The 23,700-nt window shown below is 44.6% G+C and overlaps 1 protein-coding gene across 2 annotated transcripts in view; it reads left to right on the top strand.

Moving 5' to 3' along the window:
* Positions 1 to 23,700, top strand: part of HDGFL3 (HDGF like 3) — a 50,267-nt gene that overhangs the window by 16,251 nt on the left and 10,316 nt on the right. For both annotated transcript variants that reach the window (XM_087704261.1, XM_087704262.1), the window contains exon 2: positions 15,269 to 15,345. In XM_087704261.1, coding sequence (XP_087560387.1) covers positions 15,269 to 15,345 — 77 coding nt within the window. The remainder of the gene's footprint in view (positions 1 to 15,268; positions 15,346 to 23,700) is intronic.

Genomic DNA, 23,700 nt, shown 5'->3' with positions numbered 1-23,700 from the left:
TTATCCCCAGGCCTGACGGGATAGCCAGATCTTAAGGGCTGTGCGGAAGGTCTGGACGGTGGTGAGGGTACGAATCTCCATGGGGAGATCGTTCCAAAGGGTCGGAGCTGCTACTGAGAAGGCTCTCCTCCACGTAGTCGCCAGTCGGCACTGACTGGCGGATGGAATTCGGAGGAGGCCCAATCTGTGCGATCTGATGGGACGGAGGGAGGTAAGAGCTGAGACGCAGTGCACTTTCCTGAGAGGGAGAACAATGAATCAGTGGAACGGCTTCCTTCCAGAAGATGAAGTGGGTGCTCCATCACTGGAGGTTTTCAAGAAGAGATGGGACAACCGTTTCTCTGGAATAGTCTAGGGCTGTGATGGTGAACCCTCTCTGTGGGCACATGCGGCATCACCAGATACTCTTCTGGTTTCTGGTGCGCACATGCGCACATCGCCAGCTGGTCTTCACGGGTGCCAGGAGCTGGAAAACAGCCAAAAAACAGGCCGTTTTTTCCGGTCCGTGTTGAGACCGGTTTGGGGGTCAAAAGTGACCTGAAAAATGGACTGAAATGACCTGAAAAACAGCCTAAAAACAGCCTGGAAAATGTCCAAAAGACCAGGCCATTTTTCAGATAATTTTCAGGCTGTTTTTCAACAACTGATTTCAGGCTGTATTGAGGGCATTTTCAGGTTGTTTTTGGGCTGTTTTTCAGGCAAAACAGTCCGAAAACGGTCCAAAAAACAGACTGAAAACAGCCCCCCAAAATGGCTAAAACAGCAAAAAAAACCTTAGAACTGAGGAGGAATTTCCTGACAGTGAGAATAATTAATCAGTGGAACAGCTTCCCTCCAGAAGTTGTGAATGCCCCAAGTCTTTAGGAAGATGTTGGATACCCATTTGTCTGAAATGGTATAGGGTTCCCTGCCTAGGCAGGGGGTTGGACTAGAAGACCTCCAAGGTCCCTTCCAACTCTGCTATTGTATTGTATTGTATTATCCGCTGATGAAGAAGAGCTAAATGGCTAAAACAGCAAAAAAAACAGGCTTGTGGGCACCTGTCAGCTGGTCTTTGGGTTTCCAGTGGTCCAACATGCATGCATGGGTATTCCAGTTTGGGCACTTGGTGCTGAAAAGGTTCCCCATCTTTGGTATAAGGTTTCCTGCTTAAAATGGGGTTGAACTAGAACAGCGGCCCCCAACCAGGGGCTGGTTCCATGGAGAAAGGTTTTTCTCCAGACTGGAGGGGGGCATGGTTTTGTGTGCCACCTGCACCCTGTGAATGGAACTTCACTTCCATTCTTCATGGTAGTGGATCTGAGTACTTGAGAGACCACCTTCTGCCGATTACCTCCCTTCGTCCCATCAGATCGCACAGAGTGGGCCTCCTCCGAGTTCCATCCTCCAGTCAGTGCCGACTGGCGACTAGTAGCAGTAGCAGCTCTGACCCTTTGGAACGATCTCCCCGTAGAGATTCGCACCCTCACCACAGTCCAGAGCTTCCACACAGCCCTTAAGATCTGGCTATCCCATCAGGCCTGGGGATAAGATCTTCATATACCCCACCCAAATGTTGAATGAATGTTGTGTTTTATTGCTATTTTTATTTGTACTCACATATTATTTTACGTTCTGTCTTGCACCCCCTTCCCATGAGTTGTAAGCCGCCCTGAGTCCCCTCAGGGAAAAGGGCGGCCTATAAGTGACAATAAAATACTAAAAAATACTAAATACTTGTTTGTAACCTATTCTGGTGAATTCGGCTCCTGCTACCATACTCCTTGATCTAATGGCCTTTTCTCTTGGTCTCGTGAAAGCCAAGAGCAACAAGGCTTGGGTTATATGCTTGCCTTGAAATAAAAAAATGTTGGCAAGGCATCTAATAGTTAGCCACTTAGCAGTAAAGATTGGGATACACGTAAAAATCTCCAGAAACTAGGACAGTTGAGGAGTTTCAAGGACAAACATTAGACTGTAAAGCATTCGGAGTCAAATCAACCAAAAGAGAGTTCTGTGAAACGTAGAAGGGAAGGGAGATAGAATTTTATTTGGGTTTTTTTTAAGCCGCCTGTGCCTGTATTACTGGGTGTTATAAACTTTTTTTTGCAATTTTTTTATTTTTAAACATAAAAAACAACATAAAAAATTCTCATCCATAGATACTGTAGAAAGTTGGCTACAAAAGGTTTTCATGCATCTCTTCCACAGTCATCAAGCATAATTCATATTAACTCAAGTATTTTAACTCAAATATTTATACATGTTACTCTTATATCTCCATTTATGTTTGACTATAATTATTTAAACGTCATAAAATATACTGAAATTTAATACATAACCACATACTGGCATTTCATTTCATATTTCTAAAACCCTCCAATAACACTGAATCCTTATGTCCTGTTCTAGCTCAACATCCATAATATTTAATAACAGACTTTTCTAATCCTCCTTTATAAAATCGCTGTTGGCGGTTTTCATCTAGTTTCCTTATATTATACTCATGGGGTTTTCGTAAAGTTTTGAAGGAGTCAGATTTAAGGCAAATAAAAAGAAACCTTGAGATGCTGGAAAGAGCAACTTCAAAGTTCATTTTCATTCTTGTGAATTGTCAAGAACAACCTACCAAATCTGCATCAAAGCTCCCCCAATTTGATGGCTCTACATTTGCAGGGAATAAAATTTTGAATATTCATATATAGATAGCTATGGGACGCGGTGGCTGAGTGGCTTGAGCTTGTTGATCAGAAAGGTGGACTGTTTCACAGTTCGAATCCCTAGCGCTGCATAATGGAGTGAGCTCCCATTACTTGTCCCAGCTTCTGCCCACCTAGCAGTTCGAAAGCACATAAAAATGCAAGTAGAAAAATAGGAACGACCTTTGGTGGAAAGGTAACAGTGCTCCGTGTGCCTTCGGCATTTAGTCATGCCGGCCACATAACCACAGAGACGTCTTCGGACAGCGCTGGCTCTTCGGCTTTGAAACGGAGATGAGCACCGCCCCCTAGAATCGGAAACGACTAGTACATATGTGCAAACCTTTACCTTTATAGAGATAGCATGGCCTTGGCTGGCTTTACAAGACAGAATCTAACAGATTGGGAAGAAGGCTATGATAGGTTTCCAGAAATTAAAATTCCAGTGCTGTAAACTCTAGTGTTGTATTTGTTCTTTTTAAAGGTCTTTTTAAGCTTTTTAAAAACTTGTTCAGAGAATAAATGTCCAGTGTTGCTGTCAGAATAAATAAATAGCAATAGCAATAGCAGTTAGACTTATATACCATTTCATAGGGCTTTCAGCCCTCTCTAGGCGGTTTACAGAGTCAGCATATCGCCCCCAACAGTCTGGGTCCTCATTTCACCCACCTCGGAAGGATGGAAGGCTGAGTCAACCTTGAGCCGGTGAGATTAGAACCGCTGAACTGCAGATAACAGTCAGCTGAAGTGGCCTGCAGTACTGCACCCTAACCACTGCGCCACCTCGACTCCCATCTGAAGTGGCAAAGTTAAGTAGAGGTAAAGCTACCTGGTTCTAATAAAGAAGATTATTTGATGCGTCTATGTCTAGCGCAAAGAATCAGGACCACGGTTTCTAGTTAAGCTGATTTATTCCTAGATGCAAGAATCTAATCAACTAAAATTCAGTCCTTAATGGACTTTGGAGACAGAATTCAAGAGAGGTTGGATTTTGTGGGAACATAACGATTCCAGGCTAATGCCTCTCTTGACCGCTCCCCCCACCTCGGTTTTGCCAGTCCTTCTACTACATTCTGTGTGCATATCTATGTCCATGTTGACCGTACATTCACAGAAGTTGCTTTTCAAGGTGGATCTTTGCCACGTACATCAAAGAAGAGACTAAAAAGGAAATAGCAATAGCACTTAGACTTATATACGACTCCACAGTGCTTTCTTTACATCACTCTCTGAGTGGTTTTTAATGTCAGCATATTGTCCCCCAACAATCTGGGTCCTCATTTTACCCATCTTGGAAGAATAGAAGGCTGAGTCGACCTCGAGCCCCATTAGGATCGAACTCCAAACTGTAGACAGAGTCAGCCTGCAATACTGCATTCTAACCACTGTGCCAACACAGCTCCCTTCATAGAGTTAAGTGAACCTCCTCACTAAGGAAGAGGTTAGAATATAAGTTTGCTTGAGTCAACTCCAATGTACCAGTGGTTGATTAGGGAACTGGAGGCTAAAGCATATGAAGAATGGTTGCAGGAGCTGGGTATGTCTAGTTTAAGAAGGACTAGAGGAGACATGATAGAAGTCTTCCAATATCTAAGGGGCTTACACAAAGAAGAGGGAGTCAAGCTATTTCCCGAAGCACCTGAGGGTAGAACAAGAAGCAATGGGTGGAAACTAATCAAGGAGAGAAGCAACCTAGAACCAAAAAGAAATTTCCTGACAGTTAGAACAATTAATCAGTGGGACAACTTGCCTGCAGAAGTTGTGAATGCTCCAACGCTGGAAGTTTTTAAGAAAATGTTGGATAACCATTTGTCTGAAGTGGCGTAGGGTTTCCTGCCTAAGCAGGGGGTTGGACTAGAAGACCTTTAAGTTCCCTTCCAACTCTTTTATTCTACCATCGCCCTTTACTGCTGTTTTCTCAGAATTAGTCTGAGGCTTTCAGACCCACACCTGAAGGAGAATATATGCTGTGGTTAGCTACTCATTGCTCTTTTAAATCAGCTAATTAATTGTTCTGTTAGATCCATGTAAATAGCCGTATTGCTCCCCAGCTACACTGCAGTCGTCAACAAAAGAGGCTGTTTGTTGTTAGAAGAAAAGATTGTGTTAACCAACTCTGAAGTTGCAGTAACACAACAGAATGCGTATTCTCTACCCTGTTTTTAATGATTCAGCCTCCCTGATTAATTGGTTCTAACTAATCAAAGTACTTTATCTGATTAATCTAGCGGGCCTAATGTTTTCTTTCATAGAGAAATATAACCGGAAATTGTGTGAGTAAATGATAAAGTTACATCAATAAATCTGAGGCCATTTAAGAAATAAGTGATAGTAAGGGGTTGCTGGGAATTAGTAATCTTATATATTTAGTGATTGATTTTTTTAAAAAAAAATACATTTTTTTCCATTTCAAAATTAAGGACAATGAATCAAAAGCAAGAAACACATAAACATTTCTGTAGAATTTTAGAGGAAAAACATCTGTTACACATAATTCACTAATAATCATTAGATACATTTATTGGCCATCCAAGTCCGGCAATATTAATAACTATCACTTAATCATCACTATGAATAATTGCAGCAATAATAAACAGTAAGTGGCCAAACTAGTAGAATTGAAAAGCCAAAAACTTACCCACTAAGGGGCTATAATTCCACTTCTGTCCTTTCATTATAAACTGGAATCTTTTTTGCCTTTGTAAACAACATCACATTAAAAGAGATCGTCTGTATGAAATATTCAGAAAAGGAGAAATGCCAACCAGGATATAACTGGGCCAAAGAGCTGAAAGTTATGTTTTTGCCCCAAAGCAAAGATTCCTGCTGCCGTGTTTACCAACTGCTCACCCTCAAATGTTGAACTAATAGTCGGTCCAGCCTTTAGCGACTTTGTGGGGGAAAGATACTGAACAATTGACTTCTCTTTCGGAGGAATGGATGTCACGGTTAGAACTCTGGCCTATGGGTTCTTAAATTGTAAACTGTGTGGGGTTTTTTTTTTTTTAGAGGATTTGGACATTTTCAAAGTTGGGCTCAGGATAATACATTGGTGGTTGGAAAGAGAACTCTGGCGTGAAGCACCCTCAAGAGATCAAAATTCACGCAGGCTTGAATAAGTTTTGAAGCTGAGAATTGGAGCTTAGAGCACAAAATCTAACTGTACAGCCAGTGGTGGGATTCAACAGTTTTTACTACCAGTACTGTGGGTATGGCTTTGTGGGCTTAGTAGGAGACAGATACTGCAAAATGCCTATTCCCTCCCCACCCCTGGGGGAAGGTTACTGCAAAATCCCTATTCCCTCCCCACCCCACTAACCTGCTTCCCAGCTCCGTTCTCCTGTTCAGGGCAACAAAAGAAGATCAGCTGGGAGGCAGCAGGGGCGGGGCCAGCCTATTTGTCGGTTCTCCAAACTACTCAAAATTTCCACTACCGGTTTCTCCAGAACCTGTCAGAACTGGCTGAACCTTGAAAATCTTACAGCAAATCTTCTTGTTTCCCTGTATAAAAGGGAAGCAAGGAGAAAGGTTTCCCCCCTTCCTTTCCCCTATACAAAAGAGAGTCAAGGCAGGGAAATCTTAAGTTACTTTCTGACACTTTCCTGTTCATGCTGTTACTGCTTAGTTTCTCTTAGTTTCTCATCCCCGTTTCCTCTACACATGGCTACCATGTGGTTGTGTGCCTTAAAGTCAGTGTTGACTCCTCGAAATTACCTGGACTGGTCCCTGCAGTTTCCTTGGCAAGATTTCTGGAAGAGTTTTGCCATTATCTTCTTCCTATCACGTTTCCCCGAAAATAAGACAGGGTCTTATTTTCTTTTGACCCCCGAAATAAGCACTTGACCTTATTTTCAGGGAGGTCTTATTACTTTTGAGGTACAGAAGGCGGTGAGCGTGGTCACCTCATGGCTGCTGCTGTGTTGCAATATTTTCAGGAAGGGCTTATTTTAGCGCATGTGCTCAAAAGCCCAATTGGGCTTATTATCCGGGGAGGTCTTATTTTGGGGGAAACCGGGTAGGACTGAGGAAAAAATGACTGCTTCAAGGTCACCCTGCTGGCTTTGTGTCTAACATGGGACTAGAACTCCCAGTCTCTAGCCAGATGCCTTCACCACAGTGGTGGGTTTCAAAAATTGTTTGAACCTACTCTGTGGGTGTGGCCTCCTTTGTGGGAGTGGCTTGCCACCCATGTGACCGGATGGGAGTGGCTTGCCGCCCATGTGACCGGATATGAAGATGTCGACGACACTTGTCAGAACCACCTTAAATTACCTCACACACGGCACTGGCATCCATAAGAATATGAAGTAAACTTGTTTTTTAAAAGGCATCTTTGGTTTGCGTTAAAACAACTTCAACACACGCCATGTTCTGATTGCACCACAAACGCAGTAGTCATCCTTATCTTTCACAGAGGCACTGAGTTTTAGAAATATGAGCATGATAGTGTAGAATAATCATATCCAAGGACCAGTGATGGGTTTCAAAAAATTTTGGAACCTCTTCTGTAGGTGTGGCCTGCTTTCCGGGTCCACTGGTGGAACCTCTTCTAACTAGTTTGGTAGATTTGACGAACCGGTTCTACTGAATAGGTGCGAACTGGTAGGAACCCACCTCTGCTTCATCACTACACCAAACAGGTTACCATACAGTCTGTGTGTGCCACTTCTATCATACGTGTAGAAAAGCCAGGATAAACCTGAAGACCAATTCCCATTTCATTCCATTCTTATGTTCTATGTTATATACCTTTACATTCTGTGTTGCTTTATTACCAAGTGATGCTCATCCCCCAAAATGCAGTTGTCCACAAGATGGCAGCAAAGGGTTGCAGACACCTTCACTCGCTGCTGCCACCTGGTGACCATCTGGAAAGTTTTCAGCCAGGTAGGGCAGAGGTGTCTCTTGCATATTGCTGCCCACACTGTCTCTTACTGGCAGGGGTCTCCAACCCCTGGTCCATGGACAAGCACCGGTCCACGGCATGCCAGCAACCAGGCCACGCAAACAAGCAAAGCCCCATCGCAAGATGCAGGCACCATGCAAAACCACGCCCCCTCTGGTCCACAGAAAAACCTCTCTCTATTTACAAGACCCCCTGGACATAAATTGTTTCAACTTCTACCCGTAAAACAACGCTATAGGGCACTGCACACCAAGACAACTAGACACAAGGACAGTTTTTTCCTGAACGTCATCACTTTGCTAAACAAATAATTCCCTCCCCACTGTCAAACTATTCATTAAGTCTGCACTACTATTACTATTAGTCTTCCCATTGTTCCCGTCCCCCATCTCCTCCCACTTATGACTGCAGGACTGTAACTGTGTTGCTTGCATCCTAACGATTTATACTGATATTGATTGTTTCCTGATTGCTTATTTGTACCTTGTGACGATCATTAAGTGTTGCACCTTATTATTCTTGACGAATGTATGTTGTCTTTTTATGTACACTGACAGCTTATGCACCAAAGACAAATTCCTTGTGTGTCCAATCACACTTGGCCAATAAAGAATTCTAGTCTAGTCTAGTCTAGTCTAGTCTAGTCTAGTCTAGTCTAATGATTCTTGATGAATGCATTCTATTTTATTTTTCTTTATGTACACTGAGAGCATCTGCACCAAAGACAAATTCCTTGTGTGTCCAACCACACTTGGCCAATAAAGAATTCTATTCTAGTATATTCTAGTCTAGTCTAGTCTAGTCTAGTCTAATGATTCTTGATGAATGCATTCTATTTTATTTTTCTTTATGTACACTGAGAGCATCTGCGCCAAAGACAAATTCCTTGTGTGTCCAATCACACTTGGCCAATAAAGAATTCTAGTCTAGTCTAGTCTAGTCTAGTCTAGTCTAGTCTAGTCTAGTCTAATGATTCTTGATGAATGCATTCTATTTTATTTTTCTTTATGTACACTGAGAGCATCTGCACCAAAGACAAATTCCTTGTGTGTCCAACCACACTTGGCCAATAAAGAAGTCTAGTCTAGTCTAGTCTAGTCTAGTCTAGTCTAGTCTAGTCTAGTCTAATGATTCTTGATGAATGCATTCTATTTTATTTTTCTTTATGTACACTGAGAGCATCTGCGCCAAAGACAAATTCCTTGTGTGTCCAACCACACTTGGCCAATAAAGAATTCTATTCTAGTCTATTCTAGTCTAGTCTAGTCTAGTCTAGTCTAATGATTCTTGATGAATGCATTCTATTTTATTTTTCTTTATGTACACTGAGAGCATCTGCACCAAAGACAAATTCCTTGTGTGTCCAACCACACTTGGCCAATAAAGAATTCTATTCTAGTCTAGTCTAGTCTAGTCTAGTCTAGTCTAGTCTAGTCTAGTCTAGTCTAGTCTAATGATTCTTGATGAATGCATTCTATTTTATTTTTCTTTATGTACACTGAGAGCATCTGCGCCAAAGACAAATTCCTTGTGTGTACAATCACACTTGGCCAATAAAGAATTCTAGTCTAGTCTAGTCTAGTCTAGTCTAATGATTCTTGATGAATGCATTCTATTTTATTTTTCTTTCTGTACACTGAGAGCATCTGCGCCAAAGACAAATTCCTTGTGTGTCCAACCACACTTGGCCAATAAAGAAGTCTAGTCTAGTCTAGTCTAGTCTAGTCTAGTCTAGTCTAATGATTCTTGATGAATGCATTCTATTTTATTTTTCTTTCTGTACACTGAGAGCATCTGCACCAAAGACAAATTCCTTGTGTGTCCAACCACACTTGGCCAATAAAGAATTCTATTCTAGTCTATTCTAGTCTAGTCTAGTCTAGTCTAGTCTAATGATTCTTGATGAATGCATTCTATTTTATTTTTCTTTATGTACACTGAGAGCATCTGCGCCAAAGACAAATTCCTTGGGTGTCCAATCACACTCGGCCAATAGAGAATTCTATTCTATTCAATTCAATCTTACACAGCAGAGTAAGATCTATTTCTCCATAGTCTTTCAGCCTCTGGTTAGTTAGATAAAGGCCATTCTCTTCCTCAACCGTGGGAGGGTTGGTGTAGAAGGGGAGGAGAACCAACAAAGAGAATTTTGCTGCTCGGCGCCAATTCTCGCCTGCTGGTGGGGTTGTGTTACAGCCGGCACTTTGGCAGGAGTTTGTTTTCTTTCTCGAAGCAACCAGCAGCGTGGGGGTTGTCGTGCGGCAGGGGTGAACACAAATGCTCTCCTGTCGCTCCTTTGTTCCTGCATCTCAGTGCCGGAGGGGGATGAATGGGCAACTTCCCCCTCCCTCTTTCTTCCCCCTTTGGGTCCTGCAGCCAGTGAGAAGGATTGCCAGGAAAACAACGGACATGGGGAGCAGAACTTGTAGAGGGGGATGCTGGCCGAGGCTGCGTGTGCCCTAATTATTCATTTTTCTCCCCCGTACCTGGTTCCAAGTGGAATTCATAACCAGAGTGGAATTCCTCTTTGTGTTGAATGGATACAGCGAGCCGCAGAGGGCTCGGAGCGAGAGGTGTCCCTGCTGGAATAAAAGAGCCACATTTTGTTTTCCATTTTACAAGGAATCAATGCTTGTGTCAGCCAGGTTGCCTTTCTGCCATGATTGGGCAAGGGAAATGTCCATCCCATGGTGACAATGCAGAGGTTCCCTCCTCCCAATTTTATATTCCAAAAAGAAGGAGGAGTCTTGCGTGGCCCTGCGTTGATTGGCAGTTCCACCGCCCTCCGTCACACGCTCCCCTCCCCTCCTCCAGTTCCTAGTGTTGCTGATACAAAGGGACATCAGCTGCCTTTGCCTTTTTCCTGCACACACCGTTTAAGCACAACGGGAAGGGTGGAGAGAAACGCTATTCTCCAGCCTGGCCCTGAAGAGGGTGAGACTGGAATTCCCAAAACAAGATAGAACTGGGAATCCTGAACCTGGGAATTCTAGACCTCCGCAAAAGAGGTGGTGAGGACACAAATTGTGTGACATTGACGCAGACATGATACTGCCTTGTCTTCTATTGCACAATATGGCGAGGCCAGGGTCCTTTCTAATGTCAGACACAACGTAATTTAAAAGAAGCAGATGCTTCATCCTTCAGGGTTGTTAAAATTGGTACAACCCCACCCTCCAAATGAACCAGAGCAAACGGTGCTTCTGATGGAGGTTTCCTTAAATGTTAATCCCAATGAGATTGGTGTATTTAGAGAGCCGAGGTGGCGCAGTGGTTAAATGCAGCACTGCAGGCTACTTCAGCTGACTGCGGTTCTGCAGTTCAGCTGTTCAAATCTCACCGGCTCAGGGTTGACTCAGCCTTCCATCCTTCCGAGGTGGGTAAAATGAGGACCCGGATTGTTGTTGGGGGCAATATGCTGACTCTGTAAACCACTTAGAGAGGGCTGAAAGCCCTATGAAGTGGTATATAAGTCTACCTGCTATTGCTATTGCTATTTGCAAGAAAGGAGCCAAACTCAGAGGACTTCACAGTTCGAGCCTGAGCTTCAAATATTTGTTTCTGTGGATGCTGTGCAATTTGTCGGGCATGAGGAGATGTGTTGTGTTCAGGAACCAGGAAGGGTTTATTTTCTTGTTTGTTTTTAGTTCATTTGGGGCAGTGATGGGCAACCTTTTTGGCATGGTGTGTCAAAAATCGGCAAAAAAATCGAGCATAACTCGCGTTGTCTGTCACTTCGACAAAAACATAATTTTGCGCAATTTATAGTTTAAACTACAAAAATGTATAATTGCAATATATAATTGTATTTAATAAACCAAAAACAAATTATTTAACATACCTGCTTAGTAACTTCTTTGTTCATCAGTCGATTTCGTATGTTGCCCTTGCTATTATTGAACTTGTTTGGGGTGCCGTGAACCAGGGCTGTGGAGTCGGCTGCTTCCAGCTCCACGTCCTCATCAACATGCCGCTCCAGCCCGCCCCTGCTATGAATATTCCTAGTGACGCGAGGGCGAAGAATATGAATATTCATAGCGGGGGCGGGCCGGAGCGGCATGTTGATGAGGACGTGGAGCTGGAAGCAGCAGACTCCACAGCCCTGCCGTGAACTGAGATAAGTGAGGAGGAGGGCGAATTCTTTAACTATAGTAGACTCTCTGTGCCGGCCTGACTGGAGAGAGGCGCGCTCCTCTCCTGCGGGTCCTCTCTCACCGCGCTGATGACGTGTGTGCGCATGGCACGCACGCCTTACCAGCAGCCCCTGCGCTCAGAAAGGGGCGGCGGCGATACAGTAAGTGAGTGTGGGTGGGGGAGATCACACGTCCCGCCCGCCCCCCTGTTGCTCCAGCACAGATTCTTTCATCCTCGGCGGCCGTGCAGGAGCCGAGGATGAATCGCATGAAATCCTGTGCGTGTCACCCCAAATGGCTATGCGTGTCAGGACTGACACGCGTGTCATAGGTTCGCCATCACTGATTTGGGGTATGGGTGGATTGTGGTGGTTTTTATGCTTTTTATAGTCTTTATTGTTTTGTGCTTCTGAGCCATTCTGGCCTAAACAAATCTTTTAAATAATTAAAGAATGAGCCAATTTAGTGAGCATGGACCTGCTTATTAAAAACATTCTTTTTGAAGGGAATCTCCTTAAGTGGATCGGCCAAGTGTGGGGGGAGGGAGAGGAGCTAGCCACTGTGAGCCAAGGTGGCGCAGTGGTTAAATGCAGCACTGCAGGCTACTGCTAGATCAGCAGTTCAGCGGTTCAAATCTCACTGGCTCAGGGTTGACTCAGCCTTCCATCCTTCCGAGGTGGGTAAAATGAGGACCCAGATTGTTGGGGGCAATATGCTGACTCTCTGTAAACCGCTTAGAGAGGGCTGAAAGCCCTATGAAGCGGTATATAAGTCTACTGCTATTGCTATATTGTACAAATGGAATAAAGATTCCAATTTTGCAAAAGGCATTTTAGTTGCATCTTTGGGTTCTGGGTTTTGTTGTTGTTCGTTTGTTTTTAAGAGTGAAATTCTAGCCTTTGCTTGAGAGACTTCCCACTTACTTCCTAAGTGTAGTGGTGGTCGCAGTAACTGCTGCCGTTGTGTTGTTAAGCAATCATATGACATTATTGTTGTGCCATACTAAGTGAGCAAATGGCCACTTGCTGTTTGTAAGGAAACACCTTTAAAAAAACACACACAGAGCCATGGAAAATTTCCTCTCCTTTTTTTAAAACCCTTTGATGCTTAAGCAATTCTTTTCACCTTTGGGAAGTCAGCAACATACCAAACTAGCAAATGTGTTGCTAGTCCTTAATCAGTTTCCTAGCAATTATTTATTAAGCTTTTCCCACAAGAGTTTAGAAAGATCTGCCGGTCTCTGCCCCCCCCCCCCCAGCTTCAACCTAACATGGTGTATGAGTTCAAAAGGTAGCAGGCTTGTTCAAAGTTTCACGGGATGTGTGAACTCGGTCTTCCTAGTCTCACCTGAAACTTTAGCTCTTTTTTTATATATAAATTTTTATTTTTATTACACAAACAATACATATAGACAACAATAAAAAAGAGAACAAGAAAAACAAAAACACACACACACACACAAAAAAAAGCATCATCACATACAGCATGTCGTTTGGTTACAGGTGTTTTAACATCCATATTCTCGAATAACATTTACCATCTCAGATTTTTCATCTAGTATAACTAAATACCTCACTTTCATTGTACAGTATATGTTCAATTGCGATTAGTATTATTTTTTTCCCAATAAATCATAGTTCCCTTAGATTCTTGATTATCTATTTGATAACAGTATACCTTTATATAATCCCATGTGAAAGATTTTTTTTTTTACCAACCATTTATATTTACATATCACTATTTTCCATTATACATATTTCCTCCAATCAGGTATGCTTATGTTCATTGTTATCCTTGTACCTCATGCCTTCAAACAGAAATCTTATTCCTTCATTTTTCGACAAAATATTATAAGTGGTCGCTACATATATATACCAATTTTTTAATTATTCCCTTATAAACTTTAGCTCTTGAGGGTGGAGGTTTGTTTTTCCGAGTTTGTGGGTTGTTTTCAGAATGTTTCGCTACCAAGCTAGTTAACATCTTCAGCAGGATTTAGGGCCGTGATGGCAAAGCTATGGCACGCGTGCCAGAAGTGGCACACGGAGCCATCTCTCTGGGCACACAAGACATCGCCCGTTGCTTTTCCAGGTTTCGGTGTGCCGGCCAGCTGGTCTTCCCGCGCATGGGAGCACAGCAAACCAGAAGGCTGGCTCTGTAAACTGCTTAGAGAGAGCTGTGCAGCACTACGAAGCGGCATATAAGTCTTAGTTTGATTGCTCTTCATTGCTATTCATAACCCGATGTGCCCACTTTCTGTTTTCTCACAACAACCACCTGGTGATGTAGGTTGGACTGAGAGAGAGGGACGGATCCAAAGTCCTCGCGCAGGCTTTTGTCCCTCCGGACGGGCAAGATGGAGAACCTGTGGCACTGGTGCCAGAGGTGGCATGCAAAGCCCTCTCTGTGGGCAAGTGCGCCATCGCCAGCTGCTCTTCTGGTTTCTGGCGCACACATGCATGCCAGCCAGCTGGTCTTTGAGGGCACCAGAGCACTAGAAAATGGCCTGAAAACGGCCCCCAAAACCAGCCAGTTTTTCTAGTGTTTTCAGGCTGTTTTTCGGGCTGTTTTCAAGCGATTTTGAGGCCTTTTGTGGCCTGAAATAGCCCCAAAATGGCCTGGAAAACAGCGAAAAAAACAGGCATGCATGAGCAGGCCAGCTGGTCTTCGGGTTTCTGGTTTTCTGGCACACACTCATGCACACACATGCACGGTGTCAAAAAGATTCGCCATCACTGGCCTAGAACTTACAGTTTCCCAGTATTAGCCTAAGGCCTTTGCTGCTACACACAACCAGCTCACAGTCTTGGGGTCTACTACTACATGGGGCAGCCCTTGAAGAGCATTTGGAGACTTCAGCTTGTCCAGAATGCAGCCACGCGAGCGATTGTGGGTGCACCCCGGTACACCCACATCACACCTATCCTCCGCGAGCTGCACTGGCTGCCTATGGTCTTCGGATACACTTCAAGGTGCTAGTCGTCACTTATAATGCCCTTCATGGTATTGGACCTGGGTACTTGAGAGACCGCCTGCTGCCAATTACCTCCAACAGACCAATTAGATCCCACAGACTAGGCCTCCTCCGAATTCCATCTACTGGCCAATGCCGATTGGCTACCACCTGGAGGAGGGCCTTCTCTGTGGCTGCTCTGGCCCTCTGGAACGAGTTCCCCGTGGAGATTCGGACCCTCACCACCCTTCAGGCTTTCCGCAAAGCCCTTAAAACCTGGCTGTTCCGACAGACCTGGGGCTGATGAGTTCCTGTCCCCGCTCGAATTGTGTGGTTGTTGATTGTTTTAAATTGTTGTAGTTGTTTGTCCGTTGTTTTCCTCCTGTTTGTATCCCCCCCCCCACTTACTTTGGTTTGTGAGCCGCCCTGAGTCCCTCTCGGAATAGGGCGTCATAGAAATGCAATAAATCAAATCAAATCACTGAACCTGCATTTGAATATTTCTTCCCATTGTCCATTGCTCTGGGTTCTTTGAGTCGTGTGATTCCTTTTATTGGACATTGATTGATGGGTCGTTCTTTTTGTCTTTGACTGACAGATTGATGAACTCCCCGAGGGAGCTGTGAAGCCTCCGGCAAATAAATATCCCATCTTCTTTTTTGGGACTCATGAAACGTAAGTGAGAACATTCTGTAGTGGACCTTTTAAGAGGCTCTGGGGTTTAAGCATCTCCTTGTTTATGTATTGGATGTATTTGCCGCCCATCTCATTTCGAAGCACAGTAGGATGTGCGGAACATTTTAAACATAAAGTAGTCCTCAACTTATAACTGGTTGCTGCTACACTGTTCGAACCTCCTCGGTGATATTTACCACCAAGTTCCAAAGTTCCGACAGCACTGACTTGTAATTATGACCATTTGCTGCATCCTACAATTTCGTGATTGCTTAATTGATGTTTTGCTGAAAATCGGCATTTATAAGCCATGGGGGCGCAGTGGTTAGAGTGCAGTACTGCAGGCTACTTCGGGCAACTGCCAGCTGCCTGCAATTTGGCAGTTCGAATCTCACCAGGCTCAAGGTTGACTCAGCCTTCCTTCCATCCTTCCAAGGTGGGTAAAATGAGGACCCAAAACTGTTGGGAGCAATAGGCTGACCCTGTAAATCACTTAGAGAGGGATGTAAAAGCACTGTTAAGCGTTATATAAGTCTAAGTGCTATTGCTATTTATTTCTGGTTTTCAGCAAATTCCCAGCCCGTGGCAAACAATTGGATAATTGATTTTGCTTAACTGTCATGGCGTTCACTTAATCACCACTGCAGAAATGGTTATAAAACCGGGTCACATGGGCAACTGTCATGATTTATGACCATAATGGACAGGCTTCTTTTACAGTCATAAGCCAAGAAGTACATTTTGCACCTCCTGAACGGGGCTTTTCTGGTATTGTAGGAAATGTTCTCTGGTCATCAGCCTCAGAACGGCCGATGACGCCAAGGGCCTTACAGCAGTGGTCTCCAACCCTGGCAACTTTAAGACTTGTGGACTTCAACTCCCAGAGTTCCTCAGCCAGCTGAGGAACTCTGGGAGTTGAAGTCCACAGGTCTTAAAGTTGCCAAGGTTGGAGACCACTGCCTTACAGAGCTCAGAATTCTTCCCGTTGGAAAACCATCAGAGCTGCTTTGAACACAAATCAGCTTGAAAGATTTCACATTCAAAAATAATTTGCAGATCTGCATGCTTACGAAAGTCTCTTTTCTTTTCCTTTTTGCTGTGATCTCAGACTGGATCGCAGCTGCATCAAGAGTTCCATGCTTTATTTTTTTGCCATTTTCTAAGTGTTGGGAGGAAGAGTTATGATTATTAGCTGCCTAATTGCCCCTTTGAATAATCTTTCCTTAATTGTGATCAGGGCACTTCCCTTCCCAAAAGGGGGGGGGAGGTTAATGACTTGTTTCCTGCAACTGCTGTATTTTCCAGTTTGCCATTTTTATGGCAATGTATGAAAAGCAAATATATATATATATATATATATATATATATATATATATATATATATATATATATATATATATATATATATATATATATATATATATATATATATATATATATATATATATATATATATATATATATATATATATATATATATGCAAGGAAATCCATAATGCAATAGCAATAGCAATAGCAGTAGACTTATATACCGCTTCATAGGGCTTTCAGCCCTCTCTAAGCGGTTTACAGAGAGTCAGCATATTGCCCCCAACAATCTGGGTCCTCATTATACCCACCTCGGAAGGATGGAAGGCTGAGTCAACCCTGAGCCGGTGAGATTTGAACCGCTGAACTGCTGATCTAGCAGTAGCCTGCAGTGCTGCATTTAACCACTGCGCCACCTTGGCTCTTGACACCCCCTTTGATTCCCCCTTCCCCATCTGAAGAGACAGAGCAAATTAAGAGGGCATGCATTCATTCCGGGGGTCAGACCTTAAGATTCAGGAAATTTAATTCATAGGGGCTGGGGTGGGGGTGTTGAAGAGTCGAATGAGACTTAAAAAAAACAGTGTAGAAAGATAAAGCAACCAAGATGATTAGGGGACTGGAGGCCAAAACATATGAAGAACTGTTGCAGGAACTGGGTATGTCTAGTTTAATGAAAAGAAAAACTAGGTGACATGATAGCAGTCTTCCAATATCTCAGGGGTTGCCACAAAGAAGAGGGAGTCTAGCTATTCTCCAAGGCACCTGAGGGCAGGAGAAGAAGCAATGGGTGGAAACTAATCAAGGAGAGAAGCAACTTAGAACTGAGGAGAAATTTCCTGACAGTTAGAACAATTAATCAGTGGAACAAATTGCCTCCAGAAGTTGTGAAAGCCCCAACACTGGAAGTCTTTAATATGATGTTGGATAGCCATTTGTCTGAAACGGTATAGGGTTTCCTGCCTAGGCAGGGGGTTGGACTAGAAGACCTCCAAGGTCCCTTCCAACTCGGTTATTCTATTTCTATTTCTATATTGGTCATCCCCGTCACTTAAGGGAAAAACATGCCTTTGCAACCCTTTGATTGCATCCGACGAAGTGAATTGACAGTCATGAAGACTTTCACCTTTTCATAAGAGGGGTTAGTCAGAAAAGATGCTATCAGGCTCTTGATTTGTGCCACCGCAGAAGGCTCTCTCTCTCTTCCTCCTAAAAGTACAGCCGCTCAGAAGTAAAAAAAAAAAGTGTGAAAGCAGCCCTCGCTGTAGCCTGTCATAAAAATATCTCGCAGCTCAGAGGTGGGTTCCTACCAGTTCGCACCTATTCGGTAGAACCGGTTTGTCAAATCTACTGAACCGGTTAGAAGAGGTTCCACCAGTGGACCCGGAAAGCAGGCCACACCTACAGAAGAGGTTCCAAAATTTTTTGAAACCCACCACTGGTCCTTGGATAGGATTATTCTACACTATCATGCTCCTATTTATAAAACTCAGTGCCTCTGTGAAAGGTAAGGATGACTACTGCGTTTGTGGTGCAATCAGAACATTGCGTGTGTTGAAGTTGTTTTAACGCAAACCAAAGATGCCTTTAAAAAAACAAGTTAACATCATATTCTTATGCATGCCAGTGCTGTGTGTGAGGTGATTTAAAGTGGTTCTGACAAGTGTCGTCGGCATCTTCATATCCGGTCACATGGGCGGCAAGCCATGCCCATCCGGTCACATGGGCGGCAAACCACTCCCACAAAGGAGGCCACACCCACAGAGTAGGTTCGAACAATTTTTGAAACCCACCACTGTCGCAGCTAAAGGAAAAGGTCAGAGACGGGATTGTCCCTGAGCCAAGCATCAACCACAGTTCTGCTTTCTGCAGCCGCTTTTCTTATATTTTTATTTTTGCTGTGATCTCAGACTGGATCGCAGCTGCATCAAGAGTTCCATGCTTTTTTCCTTGCCATTTTCTAAGCGTTGGGAGGAAGGGTTATGATTATCTGCTGCCTAATTGCCCCTTTGAATAATCTTTCCTTAATTGTAATGGGGCACTTCCCTTCCCCCCAAAAAAGAGGGGGGGTTTAATGACTTGTTTCCTGCAACTGCTGTATTTTCCAGTTTGCCATTTTTATGGCAATGTATGGAAAGCAAAAAATTAAAAATAAAAATGCAAGGAAACCCATAATGACAGCCCTTTGATTCCCCCCCCCTTCCCCATCCGAAGAGACAAGAGCAAATTAAGAGGGCATGCATTCATTCCGGGGGTTCAGACCTTCAGATTCAGGAAATTTAATTCATTGGGGGTGGTGGTGGGGGTGTTGAAGAGTTGAATGAGACTTTAAAAAAACAGTGTAGAAAGATAAAGCAACAAAGATGGTTAGGGGACTGGAGGCCAAAACATATGAAGGGTATGCCTAGTTTAATGAAAAGAAGAACTCGGGGTGACATGATAGCAGTCTTCCAATATCTCGATTTGCTGCGGTTCTCTGACTGCGGAGTCACGACTGTTTCCTTGGCAGTGGTTTAGGAGACACTGTCGTAGAGGACTTGATTGGCAAGAGTGGACTCTGTCTGATGAGTCACCGGATAAACACGGCTCACAAATCACGATGCCATCCAGATGAAACATTGTAAATTGGATTGAGCCGCTGTAGGTTTCCTTAGCCTGAACGGACTTCAGAGCCCTGCCAGGATTCTCAGCGATGGTTGCAAAAACTGGAGGATTCTGACTGTTGAAGTCCTCACAACTGGACGTTGCCTAGCTTGATCTCAACAGCGAGGTCTTTCTCGACTGTTCTGACCTAGGCTTCCCCAAAAAGCACGAGGCAGAGTCCTGGTCCTGACGAAATCCCTTTCATTAAACGAATGTGAATTCCTCCTATTCACATTCAGCAAAGGCTGAACAGCAAACAGTCTTTCAAAGGAGTAATTATGACCACAGACCTTATCTATCTTGGAAAGCTGCCATGTAAATATTTTACAAACGCAGTGATGTGCGAGGAAAGACTTGGCACAGAGTGTCTGAGATTCATGGACAGATCTTCACACTCCTGAAACAAATCTATCGACCGAAGGAACAAATTGTTTCCTGCAAAAGCCCACTCCCCTTTCGCTGCTCTTTTATGTCCTATGGGAGGGGCCATTCACTGTCCACCTGTGACTTTACTCCCAAGTCTACCCTGGTTTTTGAGCTGTTCTTTTCTTCGGGCAGCTCTGCGCATGCGCACACTGGGAAGAGGCTCCAGCTGTTCCTCTGCCTCACTGCTGTCTAGCTCCATAGGGACATGATCGCTGCCAGACGGCTTCGGCCCTGTCTCTGCCTCCGACACAGAGCCCTCGTCCGAGCCTTCCCCAGCCTCCAGGACTGGCCCATGCTCCTCCCCAACCTCCTCTCTGTCTGACTCTGCTGCCAGCTCTGCTGGCGAGCCACAACATTGGCTGTTCCTCTGAAGAACCATCGTTCTAATTTCTCACAGAACCACAAAGAAATGTTCACAGCCAGGCTGAGTAAAACAAGAGTCCCATAGAATTCTGTCATTGCATTGTGCTTTTGTGGGTCATGTTGATCTGCAGCTGAACAGAGGTAGCAGAATGTATGATTTCAAGCAACCAGCAAGACAGCCAGTGTGGTGGAGTTGTGAAGGCATCAGGCTATTAACTGGGAGCAGGGCTGGATTTTCCTATAGGCTAACTAGGCTTCAGCCTAGGGCCTCAAGATCAAGAGGCCTACATTCAAATTGTTAGCAAAATTAAAATTACACTATTCTAAAAACACTAAAACACTGAACTGAAAATAAGGAGAAATTCTACGCATATGACTAATAAACAAACATAAAAATGTATTGGTTAAGATCGTTCCAGCGCCGCGGCAATTGGGGAGCCCGCCCACGTTCCCGGCACCGGCGGTCAGGCAAGAGGCGCGGCCACTCCCAGTAGCCGCCCCGTCGACGCGGAGCCCACCAGCGTCCAGGCAGGTGAGGGCAAGGGGGCCGAGCCGGGCAGCTGAGCACAGCAGGGGAGGCGGCTGGCCTCGCTGCCTTTGCCGCAGAGCAGAGCCGCCCTCCATCGGGAGGCCAGCTATATATATTGATATATATTGATATATATCACAGTAATGATATATTTTCTTGTCTCATGTAATTTACAAACTTAAAAATGGGAGGTGAAAGGGCCTCATAAGTGGAATAGCCCAGGGCCTCTTTTCATCTAAATCCAGCCCTGACCGGGAGACTCTTTGAGTTCTAGTCCTGCTTTAGGCATGAAGCCAGCTGGGTCACCTTGGGCCAGTCAGTTTCTCTCAGCCCTATGAAGGTGCAATGGGAAACCACTTCTGAAAAAACCTTGCCAAGAAAAGCTCAGGGACTTCTCCAAGCCGTCCCTGAGAATTGGGCATGGTTGAATACAAGAGAAAGAAAAATGATCTCAAACAATTCACAAGAAGCCGAGAATAAATTTTAGTGAACGATCCTGTCGGAGGAGGAAGCAGCCACAACAGTAAGCAATAGTGCAGAAGTCAGAGCTCTCCAGGTGTTGCTTCTCTGCAGCTCCCGCTCTCCTTAACTTCGTGTGAAACTAAGCAGCCATCGTAAATCTATATATCAGATCATGGTTTCCTTTGAATGACAGGAACCAGCTGGATCGCCTGCCAGAAGCTGGAATAAATCAGAGGTGGAGAAAAATCTATATGCCATATTTTTCAGAGTATAAGACGCTCTTTTTTCCCTGAAAATTTGGGTGCGTCTTATACTCCAAATGTAGCCCCACCCGCTGGACCCTACCCTTCAGCCTCTGTGCATCCTCTTCCTGGCTGCAGAGATTGCCACCGACAATGTGTTTGTGTTTTTGGGCTCCGCGTGTTTTGTGTTTTCAGCCTCCAAATGCTTGACGCATGGTGCCCAAAATGGATACCTGGAACAGCTGCTGCCTTCTCTTACCCCTTCCCCGCTTTGTCTGCTTTAGTCACTGGAGCTCCCTCCAAGGATCAGCTGTGATTTTGAAACTGTTTTTCAGCCCAAACACAAGCTAAGCAATCTTCCCCGCTTTGCCTGCTTTTCTAATTGCTGCTCCCTCTCACAATCAGCTGTGAGTTAGAAACACAGCCCCCATCATCCCCAACCTCAAAACCTGTTGTGGCCCAGCAGGAGCCGTTGGAGCTGCCACCAGACTCCGACAGCGAGGGGTCCTATGAGCCAGCTCTGGAGGATGTGGAGGACCCTGGACAGGGTTCCAACTCTGAGCAGGGCGCAGAGAGGCTGGTTGGCCACCAGGAGGGGCCTGAGCCTTGGACCAGTGGGGAGGAGACAAGGGAGAGTGAGCCTGAGTCCAGAACTGAGTTGTTCCTAGATGCCCAGCATCGAAGAGCTACTAAGCGTAAGGAACAGTTGCGCAGTTACAGGAGGTAATTGCACTCAGCTGGTGGTCATTAGGCTCCTCTCCAGACTATAAAAAGACTACTTGTGCACACTCCCCTCTTTGCAGAAGTCAACGCAGGATTGAATGTCGGAGGACATTACTGTGAGCTTGGCAGGCTGGATTGCTGCCAAGCCTTATCTGTGTTTATTGCTGCCCAAGCTTGTCTGTGCCGGTTTGCTGCCAAGGACCTGACTGTCTGTTAATTAAATGCCGTAACTTATCTTTGGCTCAGAGTGTGTGTTGGTGTGGAACGAGGGGGGTCAGAACAAAACCAGAGAGCGAATTAATGTGCTGAAGCTGACCAAGCTAAGGACTAGCCAGATGAATATCTGGTAGGCAGAATTCCTCCCCACCCCTATTTTTCTCCCAAAAAACTAAAGTGAGTCTTATACTCCAGTGCGTCTTCTACTGTGAAAAATACAGTATGCAACCAAGCCCTTTTTCTGTCTTCTAAAAATGTATGAAGAAAAGAGGTGTCTGAATACATACAGATGGTGTTCTCTTCACTGGTGAATAACCGCAAAAGAAGGGCAGGGAGATCAAGGCAATCGTCAGTGTCTTCTTTAGCCAAAGTGGTGACATGAACGAAATGCTATGTGATGGACCAGAGTGTTGCAATGAGTTGGCAAGTGCTTTTTATGTCTCTTCGCCACAGGAGGGCAGATCTTCCTAAACTTTTAACCGTAAGAGAACTGCAGTTGTTTACAGGAAAAGAAACACCATAATTCCTTTCTATTTAGGAAGCGCATTTCTCTCCGTTCAGTGGATGCGAACACAATTGGACAATTAGAGCATTTGTTCTGCCTTTGGAGCACTCCTGATTCATAGCTAAGATGTCAGCCGTTCGGTAACATTGTCCGGTAGTGCCAGCAGAGAAATGAATTAACCACAGAGAAGAGGTTGGCCAAATGATGCCGTGGGAGCTAGTGTACCAAATGGCGCAGTAACCTAAGATGTAGGATCCATTTGTGTCCCCCCCAAGACATGATGTGCGAAATTTGGGGATAAACGAATGTCCTACAGAAAAGATCTTTGCAAATAAATCTCAGCTTCAAGAAATCAGGAATGAAGGCTGTTTAAATGAGTATTAATTTATTTCATGCAGCTCTCCACAAGAATCTGAACTGCCCAAGATCAAGACAAATTGACAGATAAGGTAAAGGTAAAGGTTCCCCTTGCACGTATGTGCTAGTCATTCCCAACTCTAGGGGGCGGTGCTCATCTCCGTTTCAAAGCTGAAGAGCCAGCGCTGTCCAAAGACGTCTCCATGGTCATGTGGCCAGCATGACTAAACACTGAAGGCGCACGGAACTCTGTTCCCTTCCCACCAAAGGTGGTTCCTATTTTTCTACTTGCATTTTTTACGTGCTTTCAAACTGCTAGGTTGGCAGAAGCTGGGACAAGTAACGGGAGCTCACTCCGTTACGCGGCGCTAGGGATTCGAACCGCCGAACTGACCTTTCTGATCGACAAGCTCAGTGTCTTAGCCACTGAGTTACCACATCCCTCTGACAGTAGATAGCGGTCAACAAATGCAAGGTGGCCCAGAGTTATATCTCTTGTGAGTGTGAAAGGATTTCAAACTGATGACGTGCTTGACCCTTCCCTCAGCTTGGTCCTCTCCTACATCAGGGGTGTCAAACTC

Source organism: Thamnophis sirtalis, unplaced genomic scaffold, assembly GCF_051295495.1.
Source record: "Thamnophis sirtalis isolate CommonGarterSnake01/CBP01778 unplaced genomic scaffold, rThaSir2_p1.2 scaffold_2, whole genome shotgun sequence".
Taxonomy (NCBI): Eukaryota; Metazoa; Chordata; class Lepidosauria; order Squamata; family Natricidae; genus Thamnophis; species Thamnophis sirtalis.
Note: the sequence above shows the minus strand (reverse complement) of the source record. Positions and strands in the feature narration are given on the sequence as shown.